Here is a 20,119-nt window from a genome sequence, read left to right on the forward strand (position 1 = left end):
GCAAAGATTTTACTTTACAAAAGTCTCCATATTAGAGGTTGAGAAAATAATACTTTTGCTTAAACCTTCAAACTGTCGAGGTGATAACTGCCCAGCACAAATAATAAAAGATGCTGCAAGAGATTTATCCCCATTCATCTCCAAACTGATCAATGCCTCATTCTCTTCAGGCATGATACTAAGTAATCTCAAGGAATCCTGGGTCCTCCCTCTCCTTAAAAAGCAAACACTGGACCCGGCCATACCCACAAATTACAGGCGGATCACCACGGTGCCATTCTTACTAAAAATATTAGATAGAGTGGCTTACCTACAGATCCAAAAATTCCTGGAGCTGCACCAACTCCTAGGCACCCGGCAATCAGGTTTCAGACCACAGAACGGTATCGAAACAGCACTTATTGATCTTAAAACCCAGGTTGACGAGCTTAGAGACCAGGGAAAAACTGCCTTGCTCCTCCTACTGGATCTCTCAGCAGTGTTTGACCTGGTGGATCACAAAGTGCTTTGTATCCACCTAGAATCAGCTGCACATTTCTCCTCACATGCTATAACTTGGATTAAATCATTTTTAAGTGAAAGAACTATAAGGGTCTTCTCTACTTCAGCAGCCGCAGACCCCATTTCTATTACATGTGGTGTACCCCAGGGATCATGCGTCTCCCCTACCATGTATAACATCTTCACTAAGCCCCTGTTTGATGATCTGGACCTTCTAGGTGTCACCTACACTAACTACGCGGATGACACCCAGATTCTCATCCCACTTTCTGGGGATTATAAACAGGATTTGGCCTTGATATGATATGATATGATATGATATATGATATGGCATTTATAACGCGCCTATACACATGTGTTTCAAGGCGCGACGAGGCAAGGGAGGGGGAACAAAGGGAAGACAGAAAAACAATCCTTCTAGGCCAGGTATCATTCAGATCGTGCAAGTGCATGGGGAGGGGGAGGGGGAAAAGTGTGCCGGGAAGGGTGAGGGGAAAAGTGCAGTACAAGGGATAGGATACAATAAGATTAATTTTAAAAAAAGAAAGAAAAAAGGCAGTTTGTGGCAAGTGCAAGGTAATTGCAGACGTAAGTGCAGACATAAGTGCTGGTAGGGGAACTGTAGGGATACAGAAAACAGTCCCCACGTGCAGGGGTAACAAGGGAGACAGTGCAGGTGGGCAATTGGCGGGGCCTGGGCCCGAGAATCAGAAAGGGAAACCGGTGCCGTATCTGCCAGGAGTTTAGCAGGGGAGAGGGGGAGAGAAAGCAGAGGGCAAGAGATCTGCCACCATCTCGTTGCTTGGAGAAGCGATTGACCCTGAGGGAGTTGAATGCGGATGAGCGAAGAGCTTGAGAAGGAAGATATTTAGGAAGAGAGAGTTGAAGGTATTTTGGCCCCAGGCCCCAGAAGGCCTTGTGGACAATGCAGAGGGTTTTTAACTTAATCCTCGCAGCCACTGGGAGCCATTGAAGGGATTTAAGTCCTGGAGAGATACGATCCCTGGGCTTGATGCCAAGGACAAGTCTCGCAGTCCTGTTCTGGATAAGTTGCAGAGGGCGGAGAATAGATGTCACGAGTGGGGCTCACCTGTGATTCGGTGTCTGATTCGCAGGAAGATATTTCAGCCTCAGCAGATGGTATAGTCCGGTCCGGAGTCTTTTTTTTAGAGAAGAGATACGGTCTGTTCCGGGAACTCGCCACAGTGATTGCGTAAGAAGGCAGACAGCAACCAAGGCGGAGGATTCCCTGCACAGCCTGTTAGGGGAAAAAGCCAGTGGCAGAAAAAAACCCTGAATTGTTTGAATGTGCACAGGGCTGAATGGAAGTCCAACGATCTTTCAGTTCCGGGAAGAAAACAATCACTGAGGTGCGCTCTTGTAAGTGCTGCGAGGAAATAAGGCCAAGAGGTTCTGCAGCTGGGAATCCGGTAAGTTCCAGGTGACAAATTCAGCGTATTACCGACAGAAGAAGGCGGGGAAACCAAGTTCATTCATCCATCAAATACAGGATCGGCAGCAGGTACAGAGTAATGAAAACTGGAGAGAGATAGAAGAAACTACCAACCCGAAACCGTGAAACTAGACGTGATACCGCAAAGACAAGAATAAATAGAAACCAAGGAGCGAACCCGATAATCCCGATGAAATCACCCAATTGTGTACGAGGAGAAAAAGAAAGTATGCACAGTGAAAAAACCCAGAAGCTGGAAGGAGCTGTGAAAATGGTAGGGTGAAAGTAACGATGCCCCGGAGGAAAAGCAATACGAAAAATGCCTAGAGAAGGAGGCGGAGTTACTTGAAAGTGAAAAGCCGAGTGGAGGCAGAGAAACGGAGGAATTACACATAAAGAGAAAAGGATACCGAGAGTGGTAACGTCAAAGGTGGAACAATAAGGCTAGGAAACCACAACGCTATGAAAGGGAAATGTCAGACGGGAGGTAAACACAGAGGGCACGGGAACCAAAGGCAACCGTGTAGCGAAGAACAGGAAACAGGTGCAACACAAGGAGGGGGCGTGGCTAACCCCAATATGAGGCGCACAGAACGTAACAGCTAGAACGCTGCACAGGGCGCCGTGAAGGGTAAATTAATGGCGCTTCCATCGTGTCCAACACTTCCATCGTCCTGCCCTCATGACAATAGAGGCAGGCAGATTTAGATAGAGGCTGTTACAATAATCCAGCCTAGAGAGAACCAGGGCTCTGGAGACAGTGAGCCTCTGGGGGAAGGAGAGGAAAGGAAGGATACCACTGAGGAGGCGCAGCTGGTAGTGAGACTTCTTAGAGACGTTGGTGAATAGGATATACCTCATCATCCAGGCATGGATGGCACGACACAGTCTATGCCTGAATGATGACAAAACGGAGCTCATCATACTAGGGACTGCACCGAACATTAATAAACTGAACCAAGACCACTCATCCTTTTTCATAGACGGCCATACAATTAAAGTAGCCAAGGAGGTAAAAACACTAGGTTTTTACCTTGGCTCCTGCCTTACCCTGGCAAAGCAAGTGAACACTACGGCATCTGCCACTTCCTACACTTGCAAGTTGATCAGATCAGCTAAACCATATCTCTCCACTATCAGTTGCATCACACTGGCAAGAGCACTTGTGATATCCAAACTGGATTACTGCAACTCTCTTTACTTGGGATCCAACAAAAATATTATTCAGAAAATCCAAATATTGCAAAACAATGCCCTTGGAGCAGCCCTAGGAATCCCCAAAAGAGAACACATATCAACGATTAGAAGACAATCCAACTGGCTTTCCACTGCTGACAAAATCAAGCTGAAAACAGCTTCCTTAAAATTCAAATGCCTCAATAACCTAGCACCAAGCTACCTGACATAAAGGTTCAAAAGAAGTCTCATCTAGACACACTAGAGAAGCCTACACAAACTGCCTATCTGTCCCCCCTTTCAAGATGACTACAACCAGAGGGAATAGTTTCCCTGTCAAAGAGGCCCAATTGGGGGCGAGTACGACCATCCAAGGTACAGGCCTTCTAACAACGCACACTCAAACCTCTCTTTCCTCGAATGACTTCTTCTTAGAGAGTAAACCTATGTATTGTTATCAGGTAGAGAACTATAGGGAACCTGAAAATACTATGAGGAAAAGTGTAGGAAACATGAAGATCGCTTGTCACACAAGCACTGGTACGAGGTGGCCCTCCGACCGTTTAAAGCTCAAAACCACAAACAAAAGAGATGAAGAACGTATACAACAAGCCGATTGGGAACCGGCTAAATTGTATAAAAACCAAAGAGGGACAAATATACTGGTCGACTCCAGGCGATACAGGCAGCACCTGTGGAAAGTATCAGGCACACAAGTTTCAAAGCCGCTTGAGGGGCCAGAGAAGTAGAAGCATGGAGGACGCTGCTCAGCCGCTGCAGCCTTTCTTCTCGAGCATCACAGTAGCGGTCCCGAATGCCAGAAGGAAGCTGAGCCATAAAACGAAGTACCGCGCTGATGTGAGAGATGCAGAGAGAAACCCAACGAAGCCGAGCTGCAGAAAGAGGCACGGCGCTGCTGACGCAGACGTGGAGAGAACCACTGAGAAGGTGAGCTGCTCAGAGGGAAGCCACACTGGCATCGCAGACATGGAGAGAAGCCCAAAGTAGCAGAGAGGCGAACCCTTGACACTGGAAGCCCCTGGAACATACCAACATCCCTGTGAAGGTAAAGTAAGGTATGGGAGACCCAGAGGTTAGGAGGGAGACAATCATTAAAGACTCTCTCTTGGCTTAATAGCTGGGACACCCAGATTGGCTCTCTTGTGTGTCAGACCTACCTGAAAGCTGTTCTTGTTCATGGGTGTGGATGGGGAATTCCCCTTACCACCAGAGAAGGGTCCTGGACCCATACCCAAGAAGAATAGGAGACACCAGGGTCAATAACCATAAGCAAGAGAATAATACAAGTCATTTTTCTAGTGGCAGTACTTTGCAGAGTAGCGAACCAAGTAGGCCGAGTCCAAGAAGAGAAACACAGGTCGAGGACCCAAGTCCAGAGACAGAGACTAGTCATATTCATTGTGGCAGTATTTTTCTTGTTCTAAACGCAACTAAAAACTGAAGTTCCCTTTTTTCCTCCTAACACTTTTCCTCCTCCTTCTCTGCCTTTTGTTTCTTTCTCGCCATCTCTTTTCCTATCTCTGGTTCTGCTCATAATCTTGTTCTTTACGTTGATACTGATTTATCTTTTTCTAATCATATTTCGACTATATCTCACTCCTGTCATCACCTTTTCAATATTCATAAAACTCATCCTTTTCTAAATTTTAATGCTACTAAACTCTTGATTTCCTATTATTTTTTACACCTATTTTATTGGTGTACTTTACTCTTTGATCTCACCATCTCTCGTTTGGCTCCATTAAAGTCTGGCTTTAATGCTTCCGTTCGTTTATTATATTTACTTTCCCCTCGTGATTCTATTTCACTATCACTATCCGCTCGTGGATGGTTATCTTTTCACTCTTTGTATTGTATTTAAATCTCCTTATGGTCTTGTGCCTCTGTTGTCATCTCTTGTCTCTTTTTATATTCCCCTCTCGTGCTTTACTTTGGTGTCAGACTCGATTATCAGTTCCTCACCTCCCCCCATGGGCACAGTCACGGTTTTGTTCTTTCTTGTTGCTTGCCCCATATCCGTTCTGTTACTTCTTATTCTTTATTTCGTACTTGTCTTAAAAACGATCTTCTCCAGTCTTAAGAAATTTTTTGTATAGCTTTTGCTTTTACATCTGTTTGTACTGTATGTGTATTTTGTCTAGCGCTTTGGCGTAAAGCGCTATATAAATCACAAATACATTTTAAAAATAAATATACGAATACTTGGCAGGTTAGTGAACCAGGTCTGCTGACTCAAAGAAGAAAAACCTGGGTTTGGGGCCCAATTACTTTTGGACCTCTACATGGTATTAAACAGACGAGGCAGTGGAGTGTCCAGGGGAAGGCAGTCATTCCCCCTGGGTCTAGTGTGACTGGCACGTTATAATGAGAAGCACCAGGAGGAGGGAGTCATCCTCCTGATAACAAGTGGTGAAAGTAGGAATGCGCTTCCAGCCAGGGCAAGGGAGACAGTCCCCGTGGTAAACATTCTTTGAACTTTGCTGTGTTAACATATGCTAAACAGGGGAACGGAGTAATTCCCCCTGGTGAGAACTACTGGCAATCCCGAACTGAACTGTGATCACAAAACCAGGAGAAGGGAGTTATTCTCCTGCGCAACAAACACTTAAGCTTTATCTACTTTCGTTACGAGTGTGAGGGACAGAACTAGGGATTTTGACACAAGACGGTGGACACTTAAGTTAAACAGACATTCTGACAGACCCATTTAGTCTTTAGTTGAGGCAGGGAAACAACCCCTCATAGAAATAGGGACAGATGCTCTTCCTTTTCGTGAAGAATACAATTTGTTACCAACCACCATGCCACATTTGTGTCAGTCTCCTTCTTTTGCACCCTTACACATGGCATTCAATATTGTAAGGAAGTCATGATATCAAACGGTTAAGACAGACACAAGTGAGCTCAGTTCAAGGGTGTTTATTGAACTTCAATGGGTTGAACGCCTATCTAACCTAAATCTAAGGATGGGAGCAAGCTACAACCATCAAATAATAACACAGTCCTAGGCGAGTCTCTGTCAAAATAAAAGGGCCTATACTAATAAACCTATTGCCAATTCTTACTTGTAAATGCAAAATGGTGTGGGACAATAATGGATGCAACAAAGAAAGGTGTTCAAGAAATAATATGTCTGGTCGATTGAGCAGTTGGCTTCTCTTCCCCACATTTTCAGCACGGGGCGAGGTGGCACGTTCGAGCTTCGCACACACTCTGACTTCTCTGCCATGAGAACACAGTTCAAAGCATATATATCAGGGCCTTCTGCCAAAGTCTCTTTTCCAATAAGTCTCTTACTGCAGAGGGCCTGTCATAACAAACATATATCAAAGTTAAATATCTATTAGGATCTTCACATGCACAAGTTCTCGCTTACTTATTTATCATGGGTCTCCCTTGTTAGGGCTCGGACATGGATCTCCCTCGTTCAGGCTCGGATCCTCTTGATATCAAAATCGAAGACTTTCGAATGTGCAATGGGTTTTGCTTACACCGTCGCAAGACCACTTCAATTCACTTCACACAATATTCTCATTCATCTTTTGGCTTTCATTTCTCTTGGTGGGATACCTTACAGAGACCTTCGATTGAGCACACAAACGGTACCGGACCACTCTGTTAACAGTATCATATCTTTCCTTTTCAAATTTAAACATTCATCAACAGTTTAACGTTACTCATGTTTTTCATCACACGCGCTTAACAATGTTCATTCCAGCGCTTGTTATAAAATGTTGCTGCATGCAACCTTGTCTTCAACACAGACCGGTCTTGCATTTGTCTCCCCAACTCACCGGCTGTGTTGAGCTCTCTAATGCTTCTTTGTTCTTGGAGCCAAGGACGATACCCCAGTTGCTGCTGCTCCACCCCACCTTGGTCGGTTATGCGGGAGGACCTTTGGTATCTCAGACACACAATGCAGGATTCGTGAGTCTGGTTTTTTGGCCTTATGCTTTCTGCTTCGAAGGTTTCTTGAAAGTAACGGTTTCTTGCCCCGAAAAGGTCAAGGGTATTTCCCTCCTTGCAAACCCTTCTTGATTTCCCACCTATCTCCCCTCTTTCAGGTGCCGACTTAAAACTGCTGTTCCTTTGTGTGCTTTGCCTCGCTCAGAGAGTGCTCTTGTGCTCCGCCTTTTATCGTTTTGGGGAAGTTTAATGGAAATCAGGTGTGAGTGATTGTCAATAATTGCCAGACTTCACCCGACCATAGTAGGGGGACATATCAGGTACACTGCTCGGGTGAGAGTCAGTTTTCTCCCATAGCGGGCGCTCTGTGTGGAAGTGTATGTGAAGGGAAAGGGGGCGGGGGTAAAGTTCCCACGTATCCTACCTTTTAGGATGGGGTAAAGGTGGTACAGGAGAGGGATACCGTGTCTCACCATCCGGTGTCCCACTCCCACTCCCCAAAGACCCCTCATCCAGGTGATCCTCCTGCACTGGTCCACACCCAGGGTCTGGATCCAAAGGCAATGGCCATGCCCTGGCCACCTGAGAGACAGATCCCTGGGGGCTATCGGGAAAGACACCTTCTGGTTTCTCACAGTATGCATGTTTCCTGCTGATGGCACAGCCATGAGTCTGTTGCCTGAGTAGTCATTGTGCCATGCCAGCAAACCTTTGAGGATTCCTGGGTTGTTGTGGAGCCTAGGCCCCATTGGGAAAAATCTACAACAACAAAAAACCCTTTCCAGCTGCTTCCCTGAGCTGCAGTTGCCTACTTAGACCAACGGGTGGCAGCAGGAAGAAACCGAGATAGTTTTGCGAAAGCAGGACAGTTACAACCTGTTCTATCAACAGCACCGAACAGTCTCTAGGCCCAGAATGGAGGAAAAAGAATAGAAACACAAACTAATTTTCTCCAAAACAGACATGGAGGCAAGAGAAATTGCAATCTGTGGAGCTTATGTACTTGGAATCCCTTTAAAATCAACAAGCAGTCTTGCATTAAAACCAGTCACAACACAAATTAATATTCTGGAAATCCGACCCCCAGAGGTAGACCCTATGCCAGCATCATTATAAATGGGGTGCAGCGAGGGAGGTATGTGCAGACATCAAAGAGTTTTGGAGGAATGTTTTGCCTTATATGCTTCTTTATGTAAAATAAGCCTGAGAACTAAAGAAGGTATAAAAAATACTCAGGGCATAAGTCGCTACACTGTCTGGTGAAGTACATTTAAAAATACAATTATTACAAAGGTCTATCAAATTTAACTTTCACTAATATATATATTCTTAAATGAACTACAACCTCTCACTTCAGAACCAGCTGAACGTACACCGATTTGTTGACGTAGAGAAAATAACATTTCAATTTGGTTTTGTTCATTTTTAAATCTTGAAAGTTAGAATATTCTGAGATTTGAAGACCTATAGGTGTTAAATCCATACAGATTGTGATGTATGCATACGATAAGAAGAAGAAATACCCCCTCAATGCTCAGTGATCTGACGTTTCCAGGATGGAAATTATAAATAGCAGAAGGGCTACGCCACATGTTTGCTTAAAGTTATTAGAGGGTTTAGATCTTGTTCGCGTTGTGTCCTGAACTGTCATGCTCTACCTTGACCCGTGTGTGGGGGTATAACTCGATGGCTACAAACAATATTCCTTTTGGAATACCTTAATTAACTACCTTCCTGCAGGGGAGGGTCCAGTTAACTAGATCAAACTCAACGCTGAAGTCAATGAATGCACAATACAAAGATAACTTTTTCTGAATTGTGTATTTTTCAGCTTGCCTTGTCAGAATGAGTTAGTTGTCTACAGCTGACCGATTAATCAGGAAATCGGTCTTCAACATTATACTTCTTAATATATTCAAAGAAACAGTGATTAACTGTCAGTATTATATTGTCTACGGTCATGAATCATGGTAATTCATCCCTTCTACCCAGGGAAGGACCCTCCCCCTGTGAGGCTAGCGAGGTGAGCCCGCTCCGCAATACCCTCCCTAGGGGTTGAGCTAGTGGGATCTCACCGCGAGAGACTCCCCCTGTGGGGACAAGGACTGTGAGGAACTATCTAAAGAACATCCCAATATCACCTCTTTAGGAATACCCTACAGAGACTTGTATGAAGAACGAACAACTAGTCGTTAATGTCAGCAAAAAACGGTGTGTGTCACTTTAAATGGAAAGCTCCAGTTAACTGAGATGAGGAGGATGGAGCAACGAAAGAGGCTGCAGCAGGCAGAGAGAGAGAGCAACTGAGGTATGCCGGGGAAGGCCACAGCAACCTAGTACCTGAGAGGGGAGGAGACGGTGAGGTCGAGAAAGCCCAAGAGTTGCAAAACAGTACACGTACTGAAAGCCGAGAGTTGGGCGTGCCGTGTCCTATAAGACGACGCAGCAAGAAACGGATGGTGGTGTGACCCAAAGAGCTTGTGGTGGACCTGTGGTCCCCAAAACGATGCCGAAACCACTACGCAGTTGGAACCACATAATGCCCAGATCCCAAAAACACTGGACGGCCGTCCAAAAGGAGGAATACGGAGTATGGGGTGTTAAAAGAATAAAAGAAGCTGTACAGGCGAAGAAGATAACCAATCTCGAACGAAGAGAGACTTTGGTGACGTTATCCATGAAAATACCAGGTAACGGGGAAAACAGGAGAATCAAGAGGCATACAGGGAATCGTTATGCGACTACTCACGCTCGTCCCAGTCAAGTTAACAAAAGCATAACGTTAAAAGCCAGAAAACTGAATGTGAAACGTTATGGGAGTACTTATACTCATCCCAGTCAAGTTAAAGTACAACGTTAAAAGCAAGGGAAATGGACGACGAAATTGGGAGAAATTGGCAAACCATAAAAAGTAATAAAGAAAACAAAACTACAAGGGAAAAGCCTAGAGGGGGGAGTAATGCATACATCCAAAGAGACACTATAGAAAAAGAATATTGTGAATTAATTAGAACAGAGGAGAATCTCAAGAGAGAATCCTAAAAGTGTGGATAACATTACCCTGCGAGAAGGGAAAAATACCACGTTAGAGAGAAAGTAAAGAGGGGAGTAACAAGCAAATGGAAACCACTAATAATGAAGAAGATACCAGTACAAGGTCAGAGAGACTTGGCTTCGAGGAGAAAAAAAAGTATAATAAAGCCCCGAAAGAACAGCACAGACTGATCAAAGAGGTCACAAGAGACTTTTTTTAAATTACTTATTGAGCCGAAGCAGGAAGAAGTTTGAACAATGCAAATTCCAGGAGAAGGGACTAATTGGGCCTCATTGCGAGGTTGGAGGTAGCCATGCCGTTCATACCGGCATGACTCCCCCAAACTCGAGTCCGGCTCCGGGTCCCACAAATGGGGCCATTCCGACCTTGGCGGGCCCGGTAATTCCACCTTCACGGGACTCGGAGCCGGTACGTCCCCATTCCATTTGAGCCCCCGTAGGGCTCAATGGGAATGGGGAGGATGGTAGCAGCTGTACCCTTCATGACAGTACCGTTGCTATCATCCAGTTCTGCTTGCGGATTCCACTCTGCACGCCGGGTGTGATCAGGCGTGCAGAGCGGCACCGGTGAGCAGAACTTGTAATGTGGCGGCATGGTAACAACGGCGCCGGTAGCACTACCGGTGCCGTTGTTGCCTTACCGCCACTATTGTAATGAGGCCCATTATCTTTAGTTGTTAGAATAGTGGTAGGGTTAGTTCGGACTGTGGACAGTTTCTCTGAGACATTCACTGATGAGCACCTTAGCTAGTTTATCAGTAGAGAAAGTTAGGCATTATTCTTATCATTTAATAAATACATACTTAAAAGGTCTTCTATGAGTCTGCACCCTTCTTCTGACCCACTGCACTACCAAGGGCCACATTATGACCCTGGCGTTAACCAATGGCGCTATTAGCGCCATGGTTAACGCTGGTAATTTACCGGATCTGCCATGGTGACATGGGGAATTACCGCCCCATTCCAAGGTTGGCGGGCCGGTAATTCCCCATTTACCATTGGCCCTTCCCCATTCCCATTTTTGCCCCACAGGGCTCAATTGGAATGGGGAAGGCTGTACCGTAATCACCTTCAAGGTCCCTTTGCGGGTCCTTACCTTAATGGCTGGTACAGACCAGCCGTTAATGTGGGAACCCGCAAAGGGAACTCGTAAACAGGCGCTACGGAATTACCGGTACCCTTACTGGTAATCCCTTAGCAACCCAACCCAGACTGCCCCTTTTGGGGTCGGAAAGATCATATGCAAATCAGACTGGATCCCCCCACAAAAAGGGGCTATGCAGCCCAGACTGTATCTTTTGGGGTGGGGCTAAGCCTGATTTGCATATGGTATTCTCCCTTTCTGTTATGGCTTAGCAGATGAAGAACAATGGTCTGGAGGGTTGCACAGAGCAATGCCAGAGATTAAGATTGATTCTAAGCCTACCAGCCATCACCTCTTTTGTGCTGCTACAGTCGCCCATACGTGGGACGGCTATGACCAGACGCATCACAGTGCCAGTTGAGCCCAGAGACCCAAGCTACACCTCAGTGATGATGCTGAAACATGTCATGGGTTGTTTGTGCTGAACTGCCCATTTAGCAGTGGGACCAAGCCTGATATGGATATGATCGGTCTCCTTTCTGTAATGGCTTGGCAGGCAAAGAATGATGGTCTGGGGGGTTGCCCAGAGCTGTGGCAGAGGTTAAGATTAATTCTAAACCTTGCAGTCATCAACCTCTTTTGTACTGCTATAGTCTCCCTGAGTGGGACTGGTATTCCAAGATGTCGGTCCCGTGCAAGCTGAGTTTACAGACATAAGCTACTGATGAGGCCAAAACTTGTCTGGGGATGCTTGTGGTCTTGTGCAGAAGCGATGTGATGCAGCAGTTCAGGATGGACTGCCACTTTTGAAGTGGGACTAAGCCTGATTTGCATATGGTCTTTCCCCTTTTGTAATGGCTTAGCAGTGAAGAACGATGGTCGGGGGGGGGGGGGGGCAGAGCAATACCAGAGGTTAAGATTAATTCTAAAAATTCCAGCCATCACCTCTTTTGTTTGGCTGTAGTCACCCCAAGTGGGACGGGTATGCCCAGATGTGGGTCCTGAGCCTACTGTGCCTAAAAATGCGAGCTGTCACTGATGATGCCCAATAAGACTGAAACATGTCTGAGGATGCTTCTCAGCCCTGCACTTATCTGATGGGCGTGGCCTCTTTGGCTTGGGATGTCTCCGCCCATGCACTTAACTGTTGCCTGCAACAGGCACCTCTGGCACTTCCTCCCCAAACCCCCTACCCTGGGGGCCCCTTTAGCCCTTATTCCCCCACCCCCTTCTTTTTCTCTGCACTTGCACATTCTGAATGTCACAAGGCCTAGTATGACCACTGTTTGTTTGCTTTATTTATTAATTGTCATTTCCATTGTTTATTTCTTCCCCTGCGTCTTTCCCTTTGGCCTTGTGGCGCTTTAAAACACTGGGGGTCATTACGACCTTAGAGGTAACCATGCTGCAATTTGCGGCATGGTTACCCCCTTACCGGGCACTGGGTTCCTTAAATGAGAAATTACCAGGCCATTCCAACCTTGGAGGACTCGGTAATTCCTCATTCGAGGAACCCAGACCAGGTACATCCCCATTCGAGCCCCCATAGGGCTCAATGGGAATGCGGAGGGAGCTAACAAGGTGTTAGCTCCCTGGCCTGCTAGCGGGACCCACTAATGACGCCTAGTTTTACCAGGCGCCCTTTGAGTGTCTCGCGAGCAGACTCGCAATGGGGCGGTAAGGGATTGACGGCTCCGGCACCATTACCGGCGCCATTAACCCCTTAGCGCAAGGTCGTAATGACCCCCCACTGTCTTGTTGTATAAGCGCCATATAAACAACCAATAAAATAAAATAAATAAAAAAGTTGCAAGTTGCATGCAGGAGAACAAACAGCACCTGAGCACTAACGTTGGGTACTTTAAGGAATTACGAGTGTTATATTTTTGCAATCTTGTGAGGGACACATTTGTGAAATCGCAAGCTGTTCCGTTATAAACAAAGCATTATGTGTCTTTTTGTTCATTTTGTTTATTGTCTTATTGTGATTTGCCGCTTCAAGGCACTTACATTGTGCAGAACAATACAGATACAAGGGGGGGCGGGTGAACAAAAAAAGTTCAAGGAAAACATAAAAATACAAAATACATTTACACGGATTTTTCAAACAAACGCCTACATGCAAAGAATTCAGTCTGACGTAATTGCACGCCCTTCACTGAAAGCAACTAAGATATATGTTTTAAACTAAACCCCTGAAAGGTGGTGTGTTAGCTAAACATTGCACAGGGTGAAGGCTCTGTGAGTATCTGAGCTGGGAGCAGTGCCTGGGCAGCAGCCGGCAGGTCTTCTAGGCGCTAGGCACTTGTGAGCACACGTCACTGCAGGGCTGCTCTGGGGTCCTCACCTCTTGGGGATCCCGCCGGGGCATCTCGCTGCGGTGACCCTGAACTGCTTCCTCTCCGGTGACCTCTCGCAGGGACCCAGTGCTGAGACCCCGGGCAGGAGGGAGACTGGCAACTGAGGACCCCGGAGAGACAACAAAGCCGAACCTATGGCAGAAGATGCGCGGAGCTGCTCCAGCGTTCCAGTGCGCAGGCGCAGGAGGCGCGACGCCGCCATGTGCGCATGCGTGGAGGGCAAGACACGTCTAACATGCGCAGAGAGGGAGCTACTAATCACCCAGACATAAGCAGAGCCTCGGGACCTGGTCACATGCGCATGCGCAGAACGCGATACGCTTAACCCGGATGTGTTCGGACAGTGCAAGGCAGCCTCCCGTAGCACATGCCTTGTTTATATGTTGTTTAATGTGATCACACAACATAACGGTATTAGAAAAATAAGCAAATATAAAGTGGTTGTTTCTCAGTAACAAGGCACGAGACCAATTCTGGACAGTCCCCGAAAAATACTGGGCACAGCTTCAAATTGACAGACAACTGTTAGGGACACAGCACACTACCTCAAAATGCAACTAATTGTGTGCAATGAACCAAATAAACATATGTTGTGGGTGTCCAATGACCCCATTTGCGATGCCCGTAAGCCCCCAAGCGCATACAGACACACACAGAGACGTCCGTACTGCTCGGGCTTCCTGGTCGCACTAACGCGGCCGGGAGCGCCCCCTTTATATTGCACGCAGCGGCGTGCAACGTCATGCTGCCGCGTGCGCATCCCTTAAAGGGGCAGCGCCACACTCCTCCTTTTTCCAGGAGGACAAAACACAATGCTTTAATACTAAACATCATAAACCAAACAACATGTCAAAACAACACTTCAAACAGTTTCCCCACACACCCCTTAATTACCCTTTCAGGCCCTCTGGCCATTCACGACATATGTCCCAACACGTAATCGTTGAGGTAAGCAGGTTTCTCTCGGCCAGCCCTCTAGGGGTACCTCCCGCTTACCTCCGGCACGGGCAGTCCATCCGATGGCACTCCCCAGGCGGGGGACGCGGGTATGGATGCTTGGCCTCCTCCGTCATCGGGCACCTCCGTTAAGTCCGGTTCAAGGGGCAGCTCAGTCCTAGGGTCCCCTAGCTTCTTAAAGAAGCTCACATTGCGGGTGACAGCCGACCTCCCATCCGAGGCTGTCACCATGGTCCCCTTGACAGCCACGAAGTCCAGTGGCTCCGGTTCGTAGGGGAGTGAAAGCTTTCCATTGGGGTGTCTGTTCCTGATGAGGACCTCGTCTCCCGGCTCTAGTCGCTGCGGGCGGAGCCCTCTCCTCGTGTTCTCCTGCTCAATTCTCAGCCGCCGGTCCATCTCCACCTGTTGATCATCAATCACCCCAGGCTCCTTCTCCTCTACCTCGGTCCACAAACCTCGGGGGCACCGCCTAAACAGCGCTTCAGCCGGTGCCACCCCTGTGGAGGCATGCGGGGTGGTGCGGTACACCAGCATGAACTGGTAGAGGGCCCTCTGCAGACACTGGCCCTGGCTTTGGGCAATCCTGAAGGTCTTGTTTAGTGTCCTCATCAGCCTCTCGGCCTCCCATTTGCCCGTCGCCATAAGGGGGTGATCATCCGGTGCTGTACCCTGTATCCCTCCATCAGTTCCGAGAACCGCTCGCTCTGGAACGGCGCCCCGTTGTCGGAGCACAACGTAAGGGGAAATCCATGGGCCGCAAACACCTTCTCCACGGCCACCACCACGTGCTCAAAAGCCACAGAGTCCACAAACTCAACCTCTGGATACCTCGAGTATTCATCCACGACCACTAGGAAGTGGGTACCCAGCGTCATAGATCCAAAGTCCGCGTGTACCACCTCCCAGGGCCGCGTCCCCCGAGGCATCGCCTCTATGGCCGGTTCTCTTTGCAAAGGGGACACCGCCTGACACCAGACACAGGCCGCCACAAAGTCGTCCACTTTCCGTTCTAACTCAGGGAACCACACCTTTAGCCTTAGCCAGGCCTTGGTCTTCGCAGCGCCCTGGTGTCCATGGTGGGCCAGAATGATGACTTCATTCACCTTTGACTGGGGGACGACTATCCGGACACCCCTGAGCAGCAGGCCTGACGCCGAAAATGACAGCTCTTCTCTGACCTTCCACAGCTGCTTTAACCCGGTCTTGGCCTCTTGAGTACGCCCGGCCAGGGACTCCAGCACTGACTTCCAGGAGCCCTGCTGCATGGAGTGTTTTAAGATTTGGAAGCACTCGTCCCTTGCTGCTGCTGCTTCCAGTTCCTCGAGGGGCATTGCGTTCGGGGTGGCCGCCTCCACCACCATGTGGACATGATCATCAGCCTCCTCGGCACACGTGTCTTGCACCTCCCCTCCCTGTACACCTGGATGTCTGGAGAGATAGTCATCCGCATTATTCGCCCCTGGTCGATACACCAGAGGGACCCCATACTCCAAGAGGGCAAGCATCCACTGCTCGATCCTCACCGGCGGCCTAGACGATGATCCTGCCATGATGGGAAGCAAGGGTTTGTGGTCTGTCACCACTATCACCAGGCGGATCAGGACATATAGCCTGAAGTATCTACAGCCCCAAAACACTGCCAGTGCCTCACGCTCAATTTATGAGTACCACTGCTCGGTCTCGGACAGCGCCTTACTGGCGTAGGCCACCGGGCGGACACCTCCATCCCGGTCTATTTCGTCAGGACGGCCCCCAGGCGGAACGGGCTGGCGTCGACAATGACTTCCGATGGTAAGGCAGGATCGAAGAACGCCATGGTATCTTCAGCTGCAAGTGCGCCCTTAATGTCCTCGAACGCCGCCTGCTTGAGGGGGCCCCAGTGCCAGGTGGACTCCTTCTTGGTCAGGGCCCTCAGTAGTTCAGATCTAGAGGCGAGGTTCTGGATGAAACGTCCGCAATAAGTAACCATGCCGAGGAAACTCATCACATCAGATACCGACTCGGGTGGTTGGGCCTTCTTGATGTCCTGGACCTTCCTCGGATCCGGCGACACACCTCCCTCCTTGAAAACAAAGCCAAAGAACTCAATGGATGGGTGCAGAAATTCACATTTCTCCCTGTGGAGGGTGAGGCCCAGCGACTGCAGTCTCTCAAATGTCTTTGCCAGCCTCTGCAGGTGGTCCACCTCAGTTCTGGTGAACACCAAGATATCATCACTAAAGTTCAAAACGCCCTCTAGGTCTGCAAGGGCGCCCCAGATAATATTCTGGAATACCTCCGCTGCCGAGGACACACCAAAACTAAGCCTCTTATAGCGATAGAGTCCACGGTGAGTGGTGAACGTCGTGATGTACCTTGATTCAGGGTGTAAGACCACCTGATGGTAGCCCCCCCCGAAGGTCCAGCTTGGAGAAAAACCCTTTTAATGGCTTTGTGGGCAGCCTCATATCGACACAGATGCGGACAGAGTCAGGTTGCTTAGGTTTCCTTGCCACGACGATCAGGGACACCCAGGCAGTTGGACCCTCCACCTTCTCGATGATGTCAAGATTAACAGGATTGTCCAGCTCTTTGTCCACCTGCTCTCGAAGATGAAAGGGTACCCTGCGATGTTTCAGGGCAATGGACTGCACAGATTCGTCTGTGTGCAGCCTCACCGGATCACCAGCCATCTGTCCAATCCCATTGAACAGAGCGGAGTACGTGTCAAGCTGATGTCCTCAAGATACACGGAATAGGCAAAACTGACGATGCCGAGGTCCTCGGCCACAGCGCAGCTCAGGAGAGTGTTCGTGCTTACCGGCGTCACATAGAAGCGTGCAGTGATCTGTGAGCCATCTTGCTCCACCTTTGCTACAAAGGCACCATCCAGCGGGATGGGTTCCAGACCTCCGAAGGCAAAGATACAGGCTTTCGCTGTAACCAGCTTGGGATGCATGTCCATGGCATCGTAGTGCCCCCGGGCCATCACATTGACTGACACACCTGTGTCCACGAGGACAGGGACTGGTGACTTGTTGACCTCCACCACACACCTCGGTTGTCGCCTGTTCTTTGACTTGAGGGCCCCCACACTGGAAACAAAGAAAATGTTCTCTTCCTCTTCTTCCTCCACTTCTTCCACCGGGGCACCCTCCTCGCCCTGGTCCACCTGAGCTACGTTTGGCGGGCGATTCTGGCGAAGGAATACAGACCGAACCGGGCCTCTTGGCACCATCACAGGCAGGGCTGCCTTGCACACCCAGGAAAAATTATCCGGCAGACCACACCTTCCGCATGTTTTCCCAGCGCAGGACACTCAGCCTGGTGAGGTAGGTCGTACCCACACTTCTGGCACGACTCACCAGCTCTTCCAGCTCTGTCACGGAGTCCAGGACCAGTTCTTCTGACGCCTCTTCCACCTCACCAAGGCACACACCTCCTCGGCCTTGACCGGACGTGATCCAGCCTCCATCCTGGACGCTCGAGCTTCGGACACTTCATGGCAGCGTCCCAGCTCAAGGATGCGAGCCAACGTGGTGCCCGGTTATCTTAGCACTTGCCGTCTCAGCTTGCCGGAGGAGCACGCCTGGATGAGCATAGTTCGTATCATGTCCTCCACATCGCCCCATGCACATGCCAGCGACAGGCACTTGAGGCGGCCATAAAAAGTGTCTAAAGTCTCATCTTCCTTCTGCCTTGCAGACAGCATCACAAACCTTTCGTAGTCCGCATTGGCGAGGGGCAGAAAATAAGCCTGGAGTGCTGACTTTGCCGCTGCAAAAGAGCCATCCGCTTTGTGTAGCGACTCAAAGATCTCCTGCACCGCAGGTCCTGCTGCATATAGCATGGTCGCCAACATGCTGTCATCATCCGTCACTATTGCGGCCCTGAAATACATGTCGAGGCGGTCCACCAACCTCTTCCATCTGGGCCCCAGGCTGGATGGTGGACCTGAGACATCGAACTCAGGAATGGGCTGTAGAGCCGCAGGGGCCCGTGCTTGGGCCATGACAGGAGGTGGTGGTTGAACAACTGGTTGCGCCGCTGGTGGCGCCTGAGGTAGTGGAGCCTGAACTCCTGCTAGGGCTTGAGGAGGCTGCTGTTGAGCTGCTGGCTGTCCACCGTCCTGAGGAGGCTGCTGTTGAACAGCTGGTTGCCCACCATCTTGACCGTCCTGAGGAGGCTGCTGTTGGGCCGCTGGTTGTCCACCGTCTTGATCACCAGGCCCGTTCATGGACTTGAGCGCACAGGCACCCCCAGCGTGGATCTTGAGGGCCGCAACTCACTCCCACCACCACAGCACAGTTCCGACACACACACAGCCAATGCAAAGTCCAACCTGGCAGTGAAGATGATGATGGCAGAGGATCCACCCCCACAGACTGTCTCAAGCACAGCAGCACAACCTGATGATGAAGAGGATGAAGAACACGGAAATCCCCAGCTACAGCAGCCTTTTATGATGATGGAGAGGATGATGAAGATGTGAATCCTCAGCTGCAGTAGAGCTGTGATCAGGCACAGGTGTTCCAAAAATTGAGCCAAGGAGATTTTGGGCTAAGCAGGCCCAGCTATTTTAGCCCTTCACCTCGCTTTCACTCAACGTAGGAATGCCAAAACTCCACAAAAATCCGAAATTCGGGCATGAATGTGCAGGTACAACTGCCTGCTAACAGTTTGTCCAAAAATTTGGCCTGGATGCCTTTCACAGTGCAAACTATAGCTCACGGCCGAAAATCTAAGATGGCCGCCTGCCGCGTGGTGAATGCACGGCCTACGGCATGAAACGAAAACCTCAACAATCTCCGCTTCCAGAAGAAAAATTGACGTGACTTTCACCGCCAGGCCCAGATATTCCACTGACTTCGTCGCCACTGTTGTGGGTGTCCCATGACCCCCACTCGCGATGCCCGTAAGCCCCCAAGCGCATACAGACACACACAGAGACGTCCATAGTGCTCGGGCTTCCGGGTCGCACTAACGTGGCCAGGAACGCCCCCTTTATTTATATTGCACGTGGCGCGTGCAACGTCACGCCGCCGCATGCTCGTCCCTTAAAGCGGCAGCGCCACAATCCATAGCTTCTAAAGGTTGAGACATTGGAGAAGCGGACATTTCATGGCCTAAACATCCAAGAACATACTTCGGGAGAGTTCTTTTGAATCTCCCTCCCACCCCACTGTGCATGCCAGATGCTCATCCAGTCCTGGATTTTATTTTTCCATTATTATCTACGCCAGGATGATTCCCACATATAGAATTGTGCTGCCCAGTGTGCCACAGGCTTTGAGCATTGCACAGTACTACACACTTAGGGCCTCATTGCACGGTAGGCGGTGAGTCATGGCGCTATTAGCGCCATGGCTCATGCTGGTAAAATACCGGCACAGCCTTGGCGGAAAGGGGATTTACCGCCCCATTCCAAGGTTGGAGGGGCGGTAAATCCCCCTTCCACCATTGCCCTTCCCCATTCCCATTTCTGCCTCATAGGGCTCTATGGGAATGGGGAAGGCGCTAATTACGGCACCGCAATTTTGTGGTGCCGTAATTAGCTCCGAGGTCCCTTAGCGGGTTGGATTTTAACACCTGCAAAAAGCAGGCGTTAAATCCCCCAACCCGCAAAGG

At 49.1% G+C, this 20,119-nt stretch overlaps 1 protein-coding gene across 2 annotated transcripts in view; it reads right to left on the bottom strand.

The window, feature by feature from the left end:
• LOC138527140 (zinc finger protein 282-like) overlaps positions 1 to 13,796 on the bottom strand; it is a 103,012-nt gene extending 89,216 nt beyond the window's left edge. Inside the window, exon 1 of one of the 2 annotated variants that reach the window (XM_069638235.1) lies at positions 13,543 to 13,796. In XM_069638235.1, the coding sequence (XP_069494336.1) occupies positions 13,543 to 13,566 (24 nt within the window). In that variant the 5' untranslated portion in view covers positions 13,567 to 13,796. The remainder of the gene's footprint in view (positions 1 to 13,542) is intronic. The other variant, XM_069638236.1, reaches the window with a different exon arrangement.
• Between the last annotated feature and the right edge of the window lie 6,323 nt (positions 13,797 to 20,119).

Source organism: Ambystoma mexicanum, chromosome 14 (assembly GCF_040938575.1).
Source record: "Ambystoma mexicanum isolate Mex_15411 chromosome 14, UKY_AmexF1_1, whole genome shotgun sequence".
Taxonomy (NCBI): Eukaryota; Metazoa; Chordata; class Amphibia; order Caudata; family Ambystomatidae; genus Ambystoma; species Ambystoma mexicanum.